Source organism: Urocampus carinirostris, chromosome 16 (genome assembly GCF_059441175.1).
Source record: "Urocampus carinirostris isolate Australia breed hairy pipefish chromosome 16, RoL_Ucar_1.0, whole genome shotgun sequence".
Classification (NCBI taxonomy): domain Eukaryota; kingdom Metazoa; phylum Chordata; class Actinopteri; order Syngnathiformes; family Syngnathidae; genus Urocampus; species Urocampus carinirostris.
In genome coordinates, this window is record NC_142364.1 from 22,538,418 (window position 1) to 22,558,624 (window position 20,207).

Here is a 20,207-nt window from a genome sequence, read left to right on the forward strand (position 1 = left end):
GTTACTTGCAAAACAAGTAAGTTTCCCGCTATTACGGTAGCTGATTTGAGTAGATTCTCTTTTACAGAAAAAAAACAACAAAAAAACGCGTATTCCCAAGTACCAGCAAACATGGTGTTGAATTTGAAATTGCCTCTTTCTTGTTGTCGCAGAGAGATTTGGTCCTGTGCCTCATTTGGTTACAATGCATGGCACATGTGCTAGGCTCAAGGCCACAGTGAAGGCCTTTAAGGCCTGATCAAGCACCTGCCATGCGGGGCTGAAGACAACAGCCAGTTGGAAAGAGAGAGAGAGAAGTATCGATCAGTTCCCCTTAATGTATTGACCAGGGACGCTTGACCAAACCATGCCTCTAGGGGCGTGGTCTTAGATATCTGATACTCCCAGTATCATGTAACGATCTAGAAGTCGATAAACTTGTTAGAAAGCAAACGAAGTGAGAAACTTGCGTAATGTTGTGTACTTGAGAATGGCCCTCCAATTGACATAATTAAGGTGAGAACATTATTTTATTTATACATAGCCTTGGATGTTTTAATTACATTCAAAATCATTATGGTACATGGTGAATTGGTACGTTCGGGAACTGTACAAAAGGGGATGCTGTTGTTCCATCCATTCCAAAGTTCTGAGTTACTTGGAAGTCAATTTTGTGCTAGGCTTTTTTGCTCTACACGTCCATGAAGCAGAGCTTTGGGTGGCCAACTGGTCTTGAGCCTGATGCGAGATCGCCATACAGGCGTTCGACATCCATTCGAAGAACATGGCAGAGCCAACGATGGCGCCTTTGTGACAGCATCGCAAACGTACTTTGGGAGTTTGCTCGTTGGAGTATGTCAGCATTGGGAACTCTCTCCTGCCGCGCAGGCAGTGCATGTAGAAGCTGTTGAGGTGTCGCTCCTGACTGGCGTAGGTTGTCCGGTTCTCACTGTTGTAGAGTAGGGAGCTCAACGCACAAGCGTTGTACACCGAGACATTGGTGGTTGTGGTGAGCTTGGAATTTCCCCACTCTCTCATTGATAGTATCGCCATGGCAGATGCAGCTTTTCCAGATAACAGCCATACTACCCTGAACACCCCGGATATCGTAAGCTAAGCGGGGTCTGGCCTGGTTAGTGCTTGGATGGGAGACCGCCTGGGAATAACAGGTGCTGTAAGGTGGTGTCACAATTTGAACATTTTCTACTCTCTGGCGCCATCGCCTGTCTTGAATTCATTTCAAAAAATATTTTAAATGTTTTGTGAATTTGAGGTGGTTATGGTATCTTGTAAAGGTGACTTTCCATTACATCAAATGTTAATAATAATAATAGCAAGTACAATAAGATAAATAATAGTAATGATAATAATATGAATAATTATAATATGAATAATAATACTAAATGTATAAATAATAATAATAATAATAATAACAATAATATACTAATTTGAACTACATTAACAACGACTAATACTTTGCTTAAAACTTGTTGGAATTTATGGTTCAGTTATTTATTCAAAATACAAATATTTTTTGGGAGTCATAGCTTTTTAATGGGAAACTGTGTAATATTTGTCCAGTATGTGTTGCTGTATTATGTAGTGCAACTAATAACGAGTGCTACATAGCACAAGGACGATTCCAAAGTACAGAGACTCTAAATGACCTAACGGCACCATTTTTACTCTCATTCCCCCCCCCCCCATAATTTTACAAGGTTTTTGATTTTGGGGGAGTACAATCATATCAGCCCCCTCTCGGCAGGCCTCATGTTTTTCATTTATTTTTTTAAATGTACATTTATATTATAATTGACGTGATTTTGCTTATTATTATTATATAATGCACAATGTCCCTTTAAGATAAGTTATCTTGTTTTATACAAAAATAAGAAAAATATCCTTTAGCTAGACAAGTTGTCTAATCCAGCAGTTTGTAGTATATTTTGCTGATTATAAGGAAAGTTTTTAGCACAATTTGAAAAAAAAAATAAAAATAAAACCAGACAAATAAATTATCATGTGCAAGGTAAGATCTCATCTCATCTCATTAGCTGTACCGCTTATCCTCATTAGGGTTGCGGGGCAAGGTAAGATAATTAAGCTTATTTTAAGTATACACGTAAACTCTAAAAATCAAAAAGCTGTGCAAAAAAAAAGTGAAGTAGTGTGTTCTGTCAGTCCCTGTAGTATTCTACCTGTGTGTTTTAGCACTCGTTTCTGGTTGCAGGCAGGCTCGGACTTTTTCATTATACAAGCTACTTAAAAATCATACTTTAGATGTTTTTAATCAAAATAAAACACAACAGTCAAATTGTAATAAAAGTGTCAACAATTTAGTCAGTCTGTTTTTCAAGGCTAATGAAGTCATAAATGACAGTGTACTGCTAACATTTGACCACTAAACAGTAGCCTGTGCCATCGAATACAAAGCAATAAACACACGTTCCCGTGATCTACCAGTAGATCGCGATTCACCGAATGCGCACCCAAGCACTACACAATGCATTCAGTACATAAGCCTCACGCTATGTAAAATAAATGCAAAGTTTTCCACCTACAAAAATGTTTTATCAGGGGTGGGCAACTATTTGGAGTCGAGAGGCGCATTGGGCCAAGGGGCTGATCCTGGAGATCGATCCAAATGTTTCTCATTTATGAATGAATTTACATCCAGACATTTGCATTTCATATTTTTTTATATTGTTTTAAAAATAAATACAATGTGTTTTCTAACAATTAAAGCAGCATATTTTATTAAGTCCCTGCATTAAGCACTAAATTTGATATTTAATGTTTTCGTATTAGGGTAGTTGTCATTTTTGTAGTATTGTTTTTAATAGTTTTGCAGTCGAAATTTACGGTATTTTTGTAGCAGAAGTTTTGTGGTATTTTTTGTAGTATTTTGTAGTAGTTCCATAGTAGTATTTCTGTAGTATTTTTGCGGTATTTCTGTAGTATTTTTGTAGTATTGCTGTAGTTGTTTTTTCTTAAAATATTTCTGTAGTAGTATTTTCGTATTATAGTATTACTGTAGTGGTGTTTTAATATCACTTTAAATAAAATGTTTTTGATTTATTTCTATGGTAGTATTTTTGTAGCATTTCTGTCATATTTCTGTAGTCTTCTTTTTTAGTATTTATGTAATATTACCATAGTGGTATTTTTTTAGTGCTTCTGTAGGAATATTTCTGAATAAGAGTATAACTAAAGTAGAATTTTTGTAGTATTTCTATAATATTTTTTTTATCTTCGGAATGAAAGTAAAATAATATATTAGATCCCTGATATTAAGCAATACATTTAATGTTTAGTATTTTAAGAATTCTGCCATATTTTTGTAGTATTTCTGTATTTGTATTATTGTTGTAGACACACAAAGAGACAAAAGGGACGAAATTGGCACACAAAAAAATGTTTTTTTACAAGTAGTACTTTATTTACTATGCTTCCGTAATACGGCTGTTAGCACAGTCCCCAATTTGAGACCGGGTGGAAACATATGTTGGCCTGAAGAGGGATGGGCACCACCAGGCTGTACTTGCCATAGACACACCACGAGAAATTGTGCCCCTATTACCCTTGTGGTTAAGGGATACAACTAACCAACTTTATTTACTATTATAAATGGTCATTATACTTCAACCCTTTTCATTTGGTGGGCCAGATGAACAAGAGTGATGGGCCTCGTGTGGTATTTGCCCACCTCTGGTTTATATGATAGTACGTGTATTTTTGTATTATACAAATCAATATTGTTGTTGTTGTTCTGAATGTTTTTTTTTTATTTGGAAAGTGAGGCTTCACATTTGAGAAACTTTGAGGAAAAAACAACAAACAATGACTATTTTTTTTGCATGTTCTTAGCCGCCTGTTCCGAATGATGCGTAATCATGCCAGCTAACAAAGGCTTCACATTGAGACCAAACAAATTAGTTGACTAAACTGCAGGGGTGTTTTTATTTCATTTTTCGAAATGCGGCATATCAAGTTGCAAGCCTCCCGCTGTCGTCTTTCAGCCAGACGAACAGGAATCTCACAAAATGCGCAAAACGCGGGCCTCGCTGGGCCATCTCACAAATTCAATGTTATACCATTTACTCTAATTGCCTTTGGAAAAAAATGTATAAATAATATGAAACTGGACGAGATGACGCCGTATTGCTTGGCTGCGGGGACAGCATGTGCAGAATGGCACACAACAAGCCAATACTGTGTGGGAACACCAAATTGCTTCAAAGTCATTCATGTGGGAAATTACCATTATTGGATCAAAGCCCCCGCCCTGACTGTACCAGACCTTAGTACCAGCAATTGAACTTACCCACGGTTCTCTTTGCGGACGCCCATTACCTTGGCTAAACTCAGCCTTAAGAGAAAGTTACACAAAAAAGTTAGTCATTATTATCAATTCATAACAATAAAACTAAACTACATCAACTTGGTACATAGTAAAAGGTCTGCATTTTATATAGCGCTTATTAAGTCTCTGAAGACCTCCCAAAGCGCTCTACAATGTGCTTCACACTTACCAATTCACAAATATTCGCAAACTGATAGATATATTTTATTGTACTGTTAATGATCCCGATTTACAACATACTCTGCTTCCATCCACCTGTACCAATGACCATGGCTAGCAGATGCTTTAATTATGGGGTGTCGAACATGCGGTTAGAGGCCGAGACATTGCTTGAGACAGGCCTAAGAGAAAGCTTCAGTTGGATATATACTGTATTATGTCCTCTTGATGAGGCCAAAGTCAAGAGCCCCTCACAAAGACACTGTAGCTGTAGCTCCCTCTCTCTCTCTCTGTCTCTCTCTGTCTCTCTCTCTCTTTCTCTTTCTCTCTCTTTCTCTTGTTCTTCCTCTCTTTCTCTCTCTCCCTCTTTTTTCTAGTCAAGTCCAGCCATGTTCATCTGTAAGGCCCTTGATTACAAGAAGTCTCAAAGGGCTGCACAGACGACGACTATTACAGACTACAGGCTATTATAACACCATCCCCTGATCTAAAACCTACATGAGGGCAAGGAAAAACTCAAAACCTCAGCGAAATGTGCTGAAGACTTAGCTTTCGTCTGGACAGTGGTTTTGGCATTTTTATTGAATTTTGTCAATATCGTGTTGCTCTTTCAGGAAAAAATAAAAATAGGTTTGCTTTTACAGCCCTTTGGGTCAAAAATATTCCCGACCTCTGTTCTGAATGTTTTTGTTCCAAATATTAGGAAAAGGGGACAACATGGCAAGGTTAAAATCATCAACACAGGCCTAGAGCGCTCTTTTGCAGTTTAGTGTGAAAACATCATGTTAAGTTATATACCGGGAAACAATGTGTTGATAATTTCACAGATTAGTGGCATTCGGTGTATAAATTGCACCCCCGATCAGATTAATGAAAAAAAAAAAAGCCTGGAAAATATTGTAGTTATTGCCTCTTGACTTGTATTCTACGAACACATAATGTTATTTTTCGACTGATCAAGGCACATAGGATTATAATGTTTGGATTACTGTACGTTAGTCTTCTTGTGTTCAAAAAATAAGAGGAAAAAAAGGATCTTTATTTAGAGTAAATTGGGTCGTTTAGACAGACAACGTCATCAGCATTCGCTCTTTGTACTAATCATACTAGCGCCCCATTAACATAACCTTTTCATGTAAAAATAGTTTGACAAGTGATAACTCTGTTGATCGTCGTTAATTATCTCTGCAGTATTCACGCAAATCCGACATCTATACCGCACTTAATGTTTCCTTTTCGTCAAGTGACACTTCTTTCTTTCTTCTTCCGACAACCGCGGCCGTCTTTGTGGCATTTGAAGTATTACTGGAGTCCTTCCGAACAAATAGCTAGTGGAACAAACGGCAGCGAATGAAAGTTTCATCCTTCACCAAATGAGATGCTCTATCCTGGACGTGATCCATTATCATCGTCGCCTATTGCTTCAAGCGGGAGCCAGCAGAGTGTAATTTTGTCAGGCCTGGCAGCTCTTTTTAGCTATTCTATCCACCAAATAGTGAATTGCACTTTTGCAGCCACAATCCATTTTTGCTTTTTTCTATTGCTGCAAAAGAAAACCGGCAGAAGGCACTTCTATTGGGAGACAATTCTGGCCGCGATCAATTGTCCCTGGTCAACTAGTCAGGGGCGGTGTGCCTTTTTTTTTACTGTTCAGACCACTAAAGCATGGCATTGTGGCCCACCGAAATGGAACTGCACTGTTTAGGCTGTGATTTATTATCCCTGGTAGACTACTGCTGAGAGTAAGGGCTGGTAGAGAGCTTTCTTGGGGGCGATATGGCCTGCCCAAGGCTTATCATTGTGACCCGCCTAAAATGAACTGCACTATTTTGGCAGCAATTCATTATCTCCTGTAGGCTGCTACTGAGGGCAAAGGCCGGTAGGGTTGAAGAAGGGTGCCATTGTGGCCCACTTAAAACAAATTTTATTATCCAAAAGTTGTCCCATCAACATCATTGTCAATTCTCATCGTGAGCCTGACAAATTTCCTTCGATGATACGAGCGCAAACAGGTTTCAATCCAATTATAAAGCAAAAATGGCTCGGCGGGATTCAAAGACAACATGTGTCTGGAAAACATTCCGAAAAATAATCGCGAGCCTTCCAGGGAGAAGAATAAAAAAATCATCTTCCTGTTCACTCGCTAACAAAAAAATTTATATCAAAGAGCTTATTTTGGACGGTTCCGATGTTGGCTTCATTAGACCGAGCATTCAAAAACACAATGTTGTCGGACACTGCTGGAGGAAAAACAAGGCGTGTTTATGATGAAACAAAGGAAAAGAAAATGTGAGATCTCGCTATAAACACGTGAAGGTTATCAGAACTCAAGCGAGTTCCATTTGAAGCCGACAAGACGCCGTCTTAAAGGCCATCGGTGTCAGCGCCTGCAATTTTTAAAAGGGATGAGTAAAAAGGAATGAACAAAATAAAATACGTTGGTGGCTGTCTGGAAACACATGTTTTAGATTCGGGATGGTGTTTACATGGTTGTGATTCAACAAAGAATGAACATAGACATTAATTTATGGTTAATTAATGATGTTGATTTTCTGGTTTTAGGGATTTAGCAACCTAAACTGTTACTATTTGTGTATAAGGAGATACATTGCAGCACTACTTCTGTATTCGATGGCTGGGAAGGAGCAGCAAAAGCAGAAATGGGTCCAGAAAAAGGTCGGCAACAAGTATTAGGCAGGAAAACAGGATAATGGCGGAGGGTACAAAAGCTTGCCTAGCTGAGAGCAAAGGTTTGCAGACGGTCTGACGGCTTCCTTTTGGAAGACGGGGGTTTAAAAGGAGTCCAACAGCCAATCAGGTCCCGTGGCTGTTGGCGACAAAGGGGCACTCGCATTACAGGGTTCTTTCGAGAACTACATTATTATCACATTCCTTTTCTGCACTTAAAATTTTAAACCATTGAATACATTATAAATAAGAAGGAATCCTTTAAAGACTCAAGTAACCCATTACATACTAAAAAGAAGGTTCAAAGAGTCATTGTTTTACGGATCTACAGCTCACCTAATATTCATATTTCCAGCACTGTTGAGGGACTGCTCATTAAATCGTTACGAAAAAAGGAATCGAGAAGGATTTAAAATCTGTCGACATTTTTGCATACATTATAACTATTCTCTTTAACGGCTTGACCTTATGATACTGTTTTGCTGTTCTCTGGATTAGTAGAGAAAGAACTTAATTTTTCCTGTTTTTTTGGAGTTTACGTCTCCCATTCTATGTCAAGAAACATTTTCCCGCCCCCTGGCCATTAAAATTAGTCAACAGCACTCAAAAGTTTAAATACTGTTCGTCCTGATTTGGGACTGACATTGGACCCGTCGAAAGTGGCTTATTTTTTCTTAGTAAACCAATTTATTCAAATAGTTATGATCCCCACATGTGTGACGGCAATTGGCGTGTTGTTTTCCATACTGCAAATGCTGTGTTGTTTTTCAGACTGTTCATTAAGCAGATGTACGAGTGATCCATGCGTTCCCCCTTTGATTTCCAATTAGCGAAAGAGCTTTGCGTATCAACATACTGACGTCATCGCTTCATCAAATGAATAATTTACGCAGTCCAAAACGGGCTCCCGGCTGGCAATGACTTTTTCAGTAGCAGCAAAATGAATCCTTTTTTTTTTCACGTCATGGACCTATGGGCAATGGTCATTCCATTTAAAAAGGGATATTGGATGGAAAATTGAGTCCTCGGGAGTGACTGTATGCTCATGAAGTGAGAACTGTTGTGTCAAAGCTGATACTGAGGGTGAGACGGATATGCTACAATTAGATATTAAAGGCTTTGCACAATGTAAATTCAATCCCAGTCTTGTGTCATGTAGGGGTGAACATTTGTCTTTAGCGAGTTGAAAGTGTTGTTTAAACGTAGGAGTCTCAGAATCAAATTACTTGGGGGGGCGCCGGACCTGGGGTCTGGGTGAGTAGAATTGGGTTTTCCACAAGAAAATCTCTGACAAAAACATTCCGCTTTTCCCTAAAAATTATTAACATTTTTACGCAAAGGAAGATTTGAAAATGTCTATAACTCTTATTTGATATTGTCTTACACTTCAGGATGGAAATTCATAGTTTCAGTGTGCATTATACATTTTTCAAGTCAAGTCAAGTCAAGTCAATGACATTCTGTTCTTATTCCTGTAAAAAGCAATCTATCAGTCAATAATAAATCAATCATTAATAAATGAATCCATAATTTATGTGAGCTACACTTACAATGAACTTTCATATGAAGGCCGGGGCCTCAAACTGTAAACCCAGTGGCTGCAACTGGTCGCCAGGTTTGAGGCCTCATCTTAAAAAGAAATAGTCTGTTTTGAATCATGGATCAACTATTGCCTTTAATCTGATGAACAAAAAATAAGATTGACGAAAAGACCAATTAAAGATAATGTTATTGTCACGGTTTCCATGGCACCCAATTGGTCCCCGCTGTGTGGCGCCAGCCTCTGTCACGGTTGCTATGGCGCTCAAATGGCCCCGCCCATGGACACCAGCTGAAGCTCGTTGACAGATTGCTCCCTGTCACTAGTTAAACGCTGTCCTTTTGAGTCGCCTTTTGTCTGCAAAACTCTCCGTTTTTCCACTGTTTTTGCTCCTGTTTTGCTCTCTCCACGATCTTTTTTATTTTGACCACTTTCGCGTTCTGCTCTCGGTAACAGTTGTCAGGGGATAATGGATTTCAGCCAAAACAGGGCAGTTTATTTTACGCATGCAACAATGGCATGCTTCAACCCCTTAAATGTGCGCTCTACTTGCCCCTGCTCTTGCAAAATGGGATTTGAGATAATGGACCACGGCCGCACAAGTGCAGTTTACTTTATGGTGGACAGAATAGCAAAAAAAGAGCTGCAGGGCCCATCCAAAGTGCGCTTTGCCGGTCCATGTTCATAGCAATATGCGACCGGGGATAATAGATCGTGGAATATTTTCCAACCAGGGATGCACTGAGGCAGTGAAGTAGTGAGGGATTATAGTACACTCTATAACACTTATATACATTTTAACAGCTAATATATATTAGCATATAAACTACAAGTTTTGTTTAACAGCTCTAATTGATTACTTTTTCTATTATTTAAATATCATTTAAACGTTTACTCTCACGCATTTTAATGAAAAACAATTTCATTAGTCATTAGGACATTTGATTTTTGTAAATATAACAATAATGGAACATGCTTACCAGAAAAGCTACTCTTTGTTTTAAATGCATAAAAAACACATTATTATTTTGCCTGTTTTATATTCTTTTTTTTTTTTTAATCTCACATTGAGTCGTTCACAGCATGCTGTTTGCCCGGACTCATTCCGATCCTTTTACAGTGTTCTAATGGTGGCCACCGCTGTGTATGTAATTAGCCATGTCCTTGTTCTCCCACGAAAACAAATACACCATGCAGGCATTCTTAGTACATTTAAAAAGCAGCAACGGTAAATTATGAGAGCGTTGTACAATTTGCGTTTTAAACATTTCAAACGGCAACAAGTCGTGTTGCTTCGGCGGAAGAGAGAATTTATTAATCAGGCAAATGAGTTCTGGCCATTAATAATAGCCTTGATTAGTCTTGTAGGAACGGGCATGCTAATGTCGGTTAAATGTTCATTAAAATGTTGTCCGTTGTTTTGAATATAGTGTTGATTTATTGTGTCGGGAAGCAATTGAGTCGTGATGTTCTAAACAGCTTGGCGGCAACGATAAGAGTTGCCGTGATTATATATCAAGTATTTTATTGATTTAAGGTAAATTAATCCTGGTTCAATAGGACTGGAAAAATTATCTGGTTTAGCGGATGTCTGGTATTCATGGATGTTTAGTAGAAAATAAATGAATAACTCATCTGGTTTCGATTGAATATGAATGCACGCATTTATATTCACACAGATAAAATGAGAATTGTAACACATAAAAACGGGAGTCTGAGGCGGATTAATAAATGTCGGAGAAAACGGGAGCTTTATTGACAAAGATCTTCAAAACAGGGCACAACAAGAATAGCACGTTGCTATCTCTCTAACCGGAAGAAGGGACAGCACGACTTCCTAACCTGTCCCACCGGAACTCTCTACTCAACAACAGTGTTCCCTCTACGGAATATTAATGAAACATACATACTGCATTTTTTCAGAAGATCTGACAATGTTTGAGGTTTCATGTGAAAATAAGCTGCGATATATTTCTTCATCATGCCACTGTGATCATCACAGTATTGTATGTTCTTTATTTTTTCTTCTAATGTCTGGTCCTCTCGACTCCTCGACATGATGTGACACTCTTTTAGTGTAGTTTTGTGCGAATAGATCACAACTTGCATCAAAGCACGATGTGATAGAGTCAGTCGGTGATAACTGGGATGACGTCCCACGAAGAAAACGCATAGAGAAATGTATTTCTCAATGGAGAAAAGCATGGCATATACTTTCAGGGAGAGTTGCGTCATCCAGCCTCTTCCGGGAATAAGAAATCATAGACGGCATGTCGACTTGGAGAACGACTCCGGAATAGACATGGCAACATGCATAGGAATAGATCAAAATGATTAGGACTTTGATTCGGATTAACAGAAGATCCGGATTATAAAATCCAGAATATGCATTGATTTTTTTTTGTAAGAAATTACAAAAAATGTATTATTCAGATTTCGCGAAGCTCCGGATTTTGAAATATGGTCAACTTCACCCAAAATATGCCAACTAATTCATTTTAATTTAGTGTTGAAAGTAGTGAAGCAGTGAAGTTTAACTAGCACCATTCTACAAGTGGGTTGGCAAAGAAAAAATCTTCTTGTTAACACATTCTAAAAATTTCCGTCTGAGAAAACAAGCATTTTTTGTCCTTTAGTGGAAATGATAAACGTCAGCGGTGTGTGCCATTTCACACATTCTCCAGACAGATAATAGTGCACGCAAAAGCACCTTCTTACCTGAATGTCTAATCAGGCGTAGTCGTTTTAGTTGCAGAATATGCGAGGGACGAGCTATTGACTCAGTGACAGCTTGAGCGTTTCAGTGTGGCAGACAGCTGTAGAAAAGCAGGCACTTTTATCCCGGGGCTTATAGGTGCTCTGCCACGGAGTACTGGAGATTTCTCCTTCTCTTGTATTTTGACGAGCGTCTAGGCAGTCTCTTTGGTAAACGCTGCGGAAGCTCCCACGCAAATATTTTGTAAGCTCAACTTGGCAGATACATTTGTATGTTTTTCCTCTTCTGTCAAATGTTATCGTTGTCAGCTTAAGGGAAAGTTTAGCAAATTGAAGTGGGAAACATTTAGAACTTAGCAAAGAAGGATTGCACAAAGGCAATGTTCTGCTTGGACCTTTGGCAACACAAGCAACATTGCCTAGTATTGGGAAGTGGATAGGAGATTGGATTGGGCTACTTGGTGTAAACGGTGGTCGGGAACTGCATTACCATATTTAGCTGCCAGAGGGCTTTAGAAACCTGACAAAAGCAGACCAGACGAAATCAGATGCTTATCAATTTTGATAGTAGTAATTGGGGGTGCCTTGAGACAAAACCTAGCTAAAGTAACGCCTAAAGTAAAACAAAACAGAAATCGGTTCAGACATATCTAATCCTATAAATCACATCCTAACACACACAGTTTATTTTTTTCTCTCATACATAAATCTCATACATATATATATATATATATATATATATATATATATATATATATATATATATATATATATATATATATATATATATATATATATATATATATATATATATATATATATACTTGTCCATTGACACTGAGATAAAGATCAGGCCCGCTGTGACTAATTTTCGCTACCTGCCATTTTAGCTGAAAAACAAGTCATCATCCATGGACAGAAGCCAAAATCTTCTGAATCCCTGCCTTGTTTCTTTTGCTGACAAAGTGTTTTTCTCCGTGTGACCTTCAGGGAATTTGCACGTTGGAAGGTGAGGAACACAGCCATCGAGAGGCGAGACCTGATCCGGAACCCGGTACCGCTCATGCCTGAATTCCAGCGCAGCGTTCGCCTGCTGGGCCGCAGACCAACCACGCAGCAGTTCATCCACACCATCATTAAAAAATATGGGACACACATTCTCATCTCGGCAACGCTCGGAGGTAGGACGGCCTCTCCGCTTCCGATGATAGTCGAGGGGACTTAGAAATAAAACCAAACATAAAAATGCCAACTTTAATGATCGGGCTCTGGCAATTGGCTGCTTCTTACCAACGGTGGCCAAAACATAAATTACTCTATATATATATATATATATATATATATATATATATATATATATATATATATATATATATATATATATATATATTACACTGTCTTGCAAAACTATATGACCATTTGCCACATTTGAGACTTCAAACATAAAGATATAAAACTGTAATTTCAACATCAACAATAAGTGGGGCACAATCATGAAGTGGAACACACTTTATTGGATATGTTCAACTTTTTTAACACATAAAAAACGAAAAATCATATTTTCTGCACTATACGGCTCATCGTATTACAAAACGGACCGAATTATAAGGTACACCCCCCAAAAATAGTATTTTGGCATTTATTTTCCATACATAGGGCGCACCAAACTAGAAGGCGCTACAGTAGGAATCTCGACAAAACAGTCAGATAGGTCAGTCAGATTATCAACCCCTTTAGCTTTCTGACAGCCCGCTGGCAGGACTCAAGATAAGCTGACCAATAAAAAAATATACTCATAACAGAAACAGTCAGTCTGAAACAACATACTGGGAAGATATAAAACCAGGTTAGCTCACAAAAGACGTCGTCTTGCAGCCATCACATTTTATGATAACACGCAACCATGGTCCCCTTACTTCTTTAATGTTGAATCCAACCGTGGATACTATTTACGTACTCCAAAACACGTGATAATGCAGACAAAAACAAATCTGCTGAAAAGTATCGATGGACGTTGCTTGTTGCTCGCAGTCAGTTTAGCCCCATAATTCTCATTTACAAATAAATTCATTTCCTCGAGGCCGCAGACCAATCTAACTTATTATTCACGTCTTTTTCAGCCAATTGTAGGCTTTGTTTTAACCAGCTCTAGCCTATACAAACCTGTAAATGCTAAAAAGGAGCTGCCTCCTTCACCTCCAAATAGCTTTAGCCAAAAGTAACCGATTCAAATGATGATTGACAAATTGGTGGGGAAATTAAACTGCAATATGTATATATATCCCAGCATGCACTGCGCACGACTTCTTCTACTGTGGTGAATCGGGTTTATAATTATTTTGACCTGTAATCTAAATCTAAATTAATTTGCCATTATGAAATATCACACCGCACCTTTGCTAAAATCTATCCTAAACCAATCAAGCATCCATTTTTGAAATAGTCATCCATTTTTCCTTTCTTTACCCGCCCAGAGCATCCAAACTCCGTCCCTTCACCTTGAGGCCCTTTGTCTCAAGTTGCAGGTCAATACACTTGTTACAATCTCACACTTGGGATTGCCCATTAAAGAACATCGTTATAGAGGACAATAAAGGTGCTCAGCGGGCTACTAATCAAGAAGGAGAGGCTAATACTCAGAGCAACCACCTTCCTCCGTTTTTATGCTCTCAGGAGTCATTATACACCAGGGAAGGGAAGAAGTACATTTTCACAAACAACTTAAATTTCACTGGTCAAGTGTTTAGAGTGCCAGGAGTTGTCGGCCTATATGAGGGCAATGCAAACTCCAAGAGAGAGAGAAGAACTGTCGGAGACATCGACATTCGTGGGTGCGTATTTAATGATGCACACTTTTCCAGGCCATTTCTATCAGCACAAATGGCACTTTGCTGTGTGTTGTCACCACCCCCTCAGAGATTGCATTTTTTCCATTATCTCTTCTATAAAATGTGACATTTGGAAACTACCAAAAGATAATAGAAGAAGTTTTGCAAGGATTTATATTAGGCTAAGACTTCTGCGCTTATGCTACAGGGAAAAAATGTTCTTATATTAATCTTACCGCAAATCAAAATACAAAATTCAGTTTGGTACGAGGGACTACCAATTTGACATACTTTTCTAAAATAACTTATTTTATTACTTTTTCGGAACTTAAAGGCGCACCCAATTATATATCTTATTGTTCATAAATAAGGTGCACCAGACTTAAGGCGCATAAAAATAAAACTGTAGCAAGAGCAATGGTTTTAATAAATTAAAGGGGCAGTGTGTTCTATTTATTACCTCCTAATGGTACGTCAATGCCGATTTGATTTTCAGATTCAGATTCAGATTTACTTTATTGTCATTCGTGTACACGTGTATACAGAACGAAATGTCGATACATCCGACCCGCACAGTTTCTTTGAACGTCAGCCGGGATAGATAAGATTAACCATGTCTTCGTCAGAATTTTAGCGCAGCAGTTCGTCATCTCACGGTTCGATGCCACTTCCAGTTGTTAAATGGTCCAGTTTATTGTCCAGAAAGCGAATGTTGGAGAGGAAAATGGATGGGAGAGACGTTTTGCAGGGTTTAGCCTAAACATATTCTTGTTTTCATAAAAAAACAAAAAAAAAACATAGGTCAATAAATTTGTATTTTTTTTAATATAGTGGCATCCCTACCTAGAGGTCGCTGCCGTATTTGTCTGACATGTTGCTGTTATGCTGTGCTCTTTGGCACTGTTTTCGTTCGCATTAGACAATGGTGCCATCTAGAGGTCGATTATTACAAAAAACAAAACTTCAGAAATCAGAAACAGATATTTCAAAGATCATCAATACGGGGGAGTCTGGTTTATGAATGATTAACATATATAGAAGTTTTTAGTTGTAATTATGCATTTCTCATTTTTTTACTGTATGTCTGGTATACAGTATAAGAGTATATAAAGCGCACTGGATTATGAAACACATCTTTCTGGCATTTGTGTTTTGTTTTTTATGTGCACCTTACTGTCCAGAAAATATAATTAGAATAAGAAGTTTTAATTATTAGGTTAAGTCAAGCACTAAAACATCAAAATTTACTAAAAAATCAAAATGACCCTACACTGGTGAGCTATTTCTTGACCCTGTTACCGGGCTACTCAGGTATTCTTAGGGGGCGACTTGGTGCCTGTAGGCACCAAAGTACAGTCCCCGGTTTTAGACATTCGTTAATCTGATATAACACTTAAACTTAGAGCTAGAGTTTCAAAGCTGATTCAACTGATCAGTTAAAAATCAAATGTTCTGTAACTGTCTTTACGCTCTAATTAGGCAGATTTAAAGCTTTAACACAGAGCTAAAGCTTTAAAGCTTTAACTTTTGACAGCAGTATCATTCTAGTGGTTTTCCACACTTTTGCTATGTACGTTTAGCACCACAGTACAGGAGCTCTGAGAATATTTCACAGCTCTCATTTTTAAAGCTTTTACCTCAATGCGGAGTTGTGTTCGAATGTTGAGGGAATTTATGGCACAGCCGAGACGGTTTTTAAATGCTAGGGGCCACTAGGGCTATTAAATTTACAGTGAACGGCATATTGGCAATTGCAATAAAGTGGCTGCAGGTTTTTTCAGCAAATTGATACACTGACATTAATCGTTCATCGCTGAGCCCATTTATTCCAAATATTAGTTAATGATTGAAGTCATATTAAAATTCCACCTTGAGCTGTGGACTGAGAAATATTCAAGAAACGTGACGTCTCACCAATTTATCATATTGTGTCCATTTATGTAAAATAACTGGGGCCATTAGTCATTTTGTTTTTTCCAGGCTGTCTGCTGTATTTGTTTTTCTTACCATACAGGTATTAGTACAAAAAAAGTAAAAAAATATGTGAATATGTACCGATACAGATGCTGCCCCACTTACGAACGAAATCCGGACAATTGTTAAAGTTAAAATTGTTTGTAAGTTGCTTCAGTGCAATATTTTATATATTTAAGATTGATAGATGGATAGATAGATAAATACTTTATTCAACCCCGCAGGGAAATTCACATTTCCAGCAGCATCCCTTTGCTGAGAACAATACAATAATAAAGCAAAAGGAATACAATATACAAATACCCAATGTGACGTGCTAATACCCACTGTGGCGTGTTGTATAGAGTATTTAAATAGTGCTACATAAAATACACACTGCAATAAAAGTACGGTAATATGCAATGTAGGGGGTGTGGTTCAATGTGGGCCTTTACTCCGCCTGGTGGAATTAATGAGCCTCATGGCATGAGGAAGAAAAGATCTCTTCAGTCTGTCCGTGGTACAAGACAGTAACAGCAGTCTGTCGCTGAAGCTGCTCTTCTGCTCTGAATTGTCCATGATTGACCGCAACTTTTTCAGTGCCCGTCTCTCTGCTACTGTTGTCAGGCTGTCGAGCTCTGTGCCCACAACAGAGCTCGCTTTCCTCGCCAGTTTATTGAGACGAGAGGCATCCTTCTTCATGACGCTGCCTCCCCAACACGCTGCCGCATAGAAGAGGGCGCTTGCCACAACTGTCTCATAGAATATTTTTAGGAGCTTTTTGCAAATGTTGAAGGAGGTCAACCTTCTGAGGAAGTAAAGTCTGCTTTGACCTTTCCTACATAGAGCTTCTGTGTTGGCAGTCCAGTCCAGTTTGTTGTCCAGCTGCACACCCAGGTATTTGTTGGTCTGGACAAATTCTACACCTTCTCCTTTGATGGTTACAGGAACCGGGTGAGTTTTAGTTCTCTTGAAGTCCACCACCATCTCCCTGGTCTTGGTGGTGTTCAGGTGCAGTTGGTTTGCGTCGCTCCATTGGACAAAGTCCTGAATCAATTTCCTGTACTCCTCCTCCTGCCCACTTCTGATACATCCCACGATCGCAGTGTCATCAGCATACTTTTGCACGTGGCAGGACTCAGAGTTGTACTGAAAGTCCGATGTATATAGAGTGAATAGGAGAGAGCACGGTCCCCTGCGGAGATCCTGTGCTGCTAACGACAGTGTCCGATGTACAGCCCCCCTGTTTCACATACTGGGGTCTGCCTGTCAGGTAGTCCGTAATCCATTCTACAAGGTGTGCACTAACTCCTATCTGTCAGTTTCGTACTCAGTAGCAGAGGCTGTATGGTATTGAAGGCACTGAAGAAGTCCAAAAATGTTATCCTCACAGCCCCCTTAGCCCTATCCAGGTGAGAGAGGGATTGGTGTAGCATGTAGATTATAGCATCCTCCACTCCCACCTTCTCCTGGTAAGCAAATTGCAGAGGTTCGATGGCGTGACGGACCTGTAGCCTCAGGTGGTGCAGCAGCAACCGCTCCATGGTTTTCATCACATGTGATGTCAGGGCGACCGGCCTGAAGTCGTTGAGTTCCTCAGGTCTTGATTTCTTCGGGACTGGGATGATGCAGGATGTTTTCCACAGCTGAGGGGCCCTCCCCTGATCAAGGCTCAGGTTGAAGATGCGCTGTAGTGGGTCTCCCAACTCCAACGCACAGGCCTTCAGCAGTCGGGGGGATACTTGATCTGGACCAGCTGCCTTGCTGGTTCGCAGCCTCCTCAGCTCTCCACACACCTGGGCTGCAGTTATCTTGAGTGGGGGGATGTCCTCCGTGCTAATGTTCAGAGGGGAAGGGACAGCTGCAGTACTCTGGGGTGAGGATGAGTTGGGGTGGTCAAACCTGTTGAAAAAGTTGTTCAACTGGTTGACCCTCCCCACATGTACATCCACAGCCACACCCTGCTTGGTACTGCAGCCAGTAATGGTTTTCATCCCTTCCCACACCTCCTTCATGCTGTTGTTCTGCAGCTTTTTCTCCAACTTCCTCCTGTACTGCTCTTTCCCTTCCCGGAGCTGGACTCTGAGCTCCCCCTGGACTCGTTTTAGCTCCTGCTGATCACCATCTTTAAAGGCCCTCTTTTTTTGGTTCAGAAGGCACTTGATGTCGCTCGTGATCCAGGGCTTGTTGTTGGCATAGCAGCGTATAGTTTTTATATGAACAACATTGTCCATACAGAAGTTAATGTAGTCAGTGGTGCAGTTTGCCACCTCTTCAATGTCCCCACTGCTAGACCCTAGCAGGACATCCCAGTCCGTACGTCCAAAGCAGTCTCTCAGAGCCTGCTCAGCCTCAGTAGACCACTTCCTGAAAGAGCGTGTGGTTGTTGGTTTAGATAAGTATTTTTAAGGCCCTGTATAAGTAACCTTTATTGTTTTCTTGTGGATTAATATGCTACTTTTAACATTGTGACTTGACGCCAATATTGCAACCATTTGAATCATATTATGTCCTATGTACTAATATTGTGAATTTATAAAAAGTATTCAAGAATATGTCTTGGTATATGGCTTCAATAGTCAGATGGAGTCCATTTACAATGTCTTTGAGATTCTGTCAAGTCATTCATAACGATCGTTGGGCTTTTGGGCATATACAATTTTGCATTTGTTTCAAATGTCATAAAAATACAATTTTAATCATCATTCATCAGGTCGTTTCAAAATAGTGTGCCATTATTAATAATTCATTATATATCAGAAGATACTAATAGATGTGTTGCCAGTTTCTTTAAATAATTTAAGATCTACAAATAAAGTTGTTATTAGTATTCATGCATTGTTTTTTTCATTTGTATTTTTCATAGATTTGTTGACAATTTGCGACATTTGCGGGTTTGTGAGTGACTTATGATGCCGATAAACACCTTTTTTTTAATTAGATCCAATTGATTAGTCCTCTTTAACTCAGATTGCTGATTGTTTATTGATTGTTTTAACCCTAACACCAACAATGCAGATTAAGTTGCAATTTACATTGTGTTAATATAAATACATTTACAAAGCCTTGAAGGAAACATTTCGGGAAATTAATCTTAACATTTGACAAAAAACAGTTCAATATTTTTTACACTCTGAAAACACTCACGTTCATCCCAATACTCCTGTTTTTCGGAGCTGTTTCGGACAAGACAACACGATTGTTTGGGTTGTTCTAAACAAATGTAACCAGACTGTTTGAAGGTGGGGTGCGTTGTTGGAGCATTCCATTTAAAGTTTAACATGTTTTTCTCTATTGTTTATGTGTTAACAATGCCCAAGTGAGTTCAAAGAGCACTTGTGCATTATGTTTCTCTGTGCCTATCTGCTTTAATCTTATGTTGTTGTTTGGGGTGGAACACTTTAGGTTGAAGGAATGGGGCCTGAGGGGAGTGCTGGAGTAATATTGTGTTTTTTATTTGTAAATGCACGTTGCATGAACATTGCGGGAGGTTTCTCCAAGTACAGTCCAAACCCTAACCCAAAAAAGAAGACTTTATTCGCATCTAAGCAATACTTACATGAGCATCATGTATGTGCTGACTAAAGCCTTGACTTTAAGCCAGAAGATGGCAGCAGACAGTAACAAAGTTTCAAATTACCTATCGCTCCATTATTATAAAATCAACTTATTTTGTTATTATGAACATTTTCTTTTCTATTTTTGCAGAATTATCTTGTACACTTAACTTAAACATTGTTCTTTTTGTGTGTAGGTATGTTCTGAATAAAACACAGGACTGCGGGTTAAATTAACCCATGAATTGAGATGCTCCATGTTTGGTTATTTGGAGTGCTAGAGGAGCATATCCACAAATGTAAATCTCCACCTCTCTAAAAATGAATTCCTCCATCTACAAATGAGTCATTAAAAACCTGTCATGTGTCAATGATCTGGCTGTTTACCCAAATGAAGACAATAAGAAATGGTTTGGAACAATGGC

The 20,207-nt window shown here is 39.0% G+C and overlaps 1 protein-coding gene across 2 annotated transcripts in view; it reads left to right on the forward strand.

The window, feature by feature from the left end:
• brinp1 (BMP/retinoic acid inducible neural specific 1) overlaps positions 1–20,207 on the forward strand; it is a 214,025-nt gene that overhangs the window by 76,708 nt on the left and 117,110 nt on the right. For both annotated transcript variants that reach the window (XM_088356051.1, XM_088356050.1), the window contains one exon: positions 12,435–12,625. In XM_088356051.1, the coding sequence (XP_088212177.1) occupies positions 12,435–12,625 (191 nt within the window). The remainder of the gene's footprint in view (positions 1–12,434; positions 12,626–20,207) is intronic.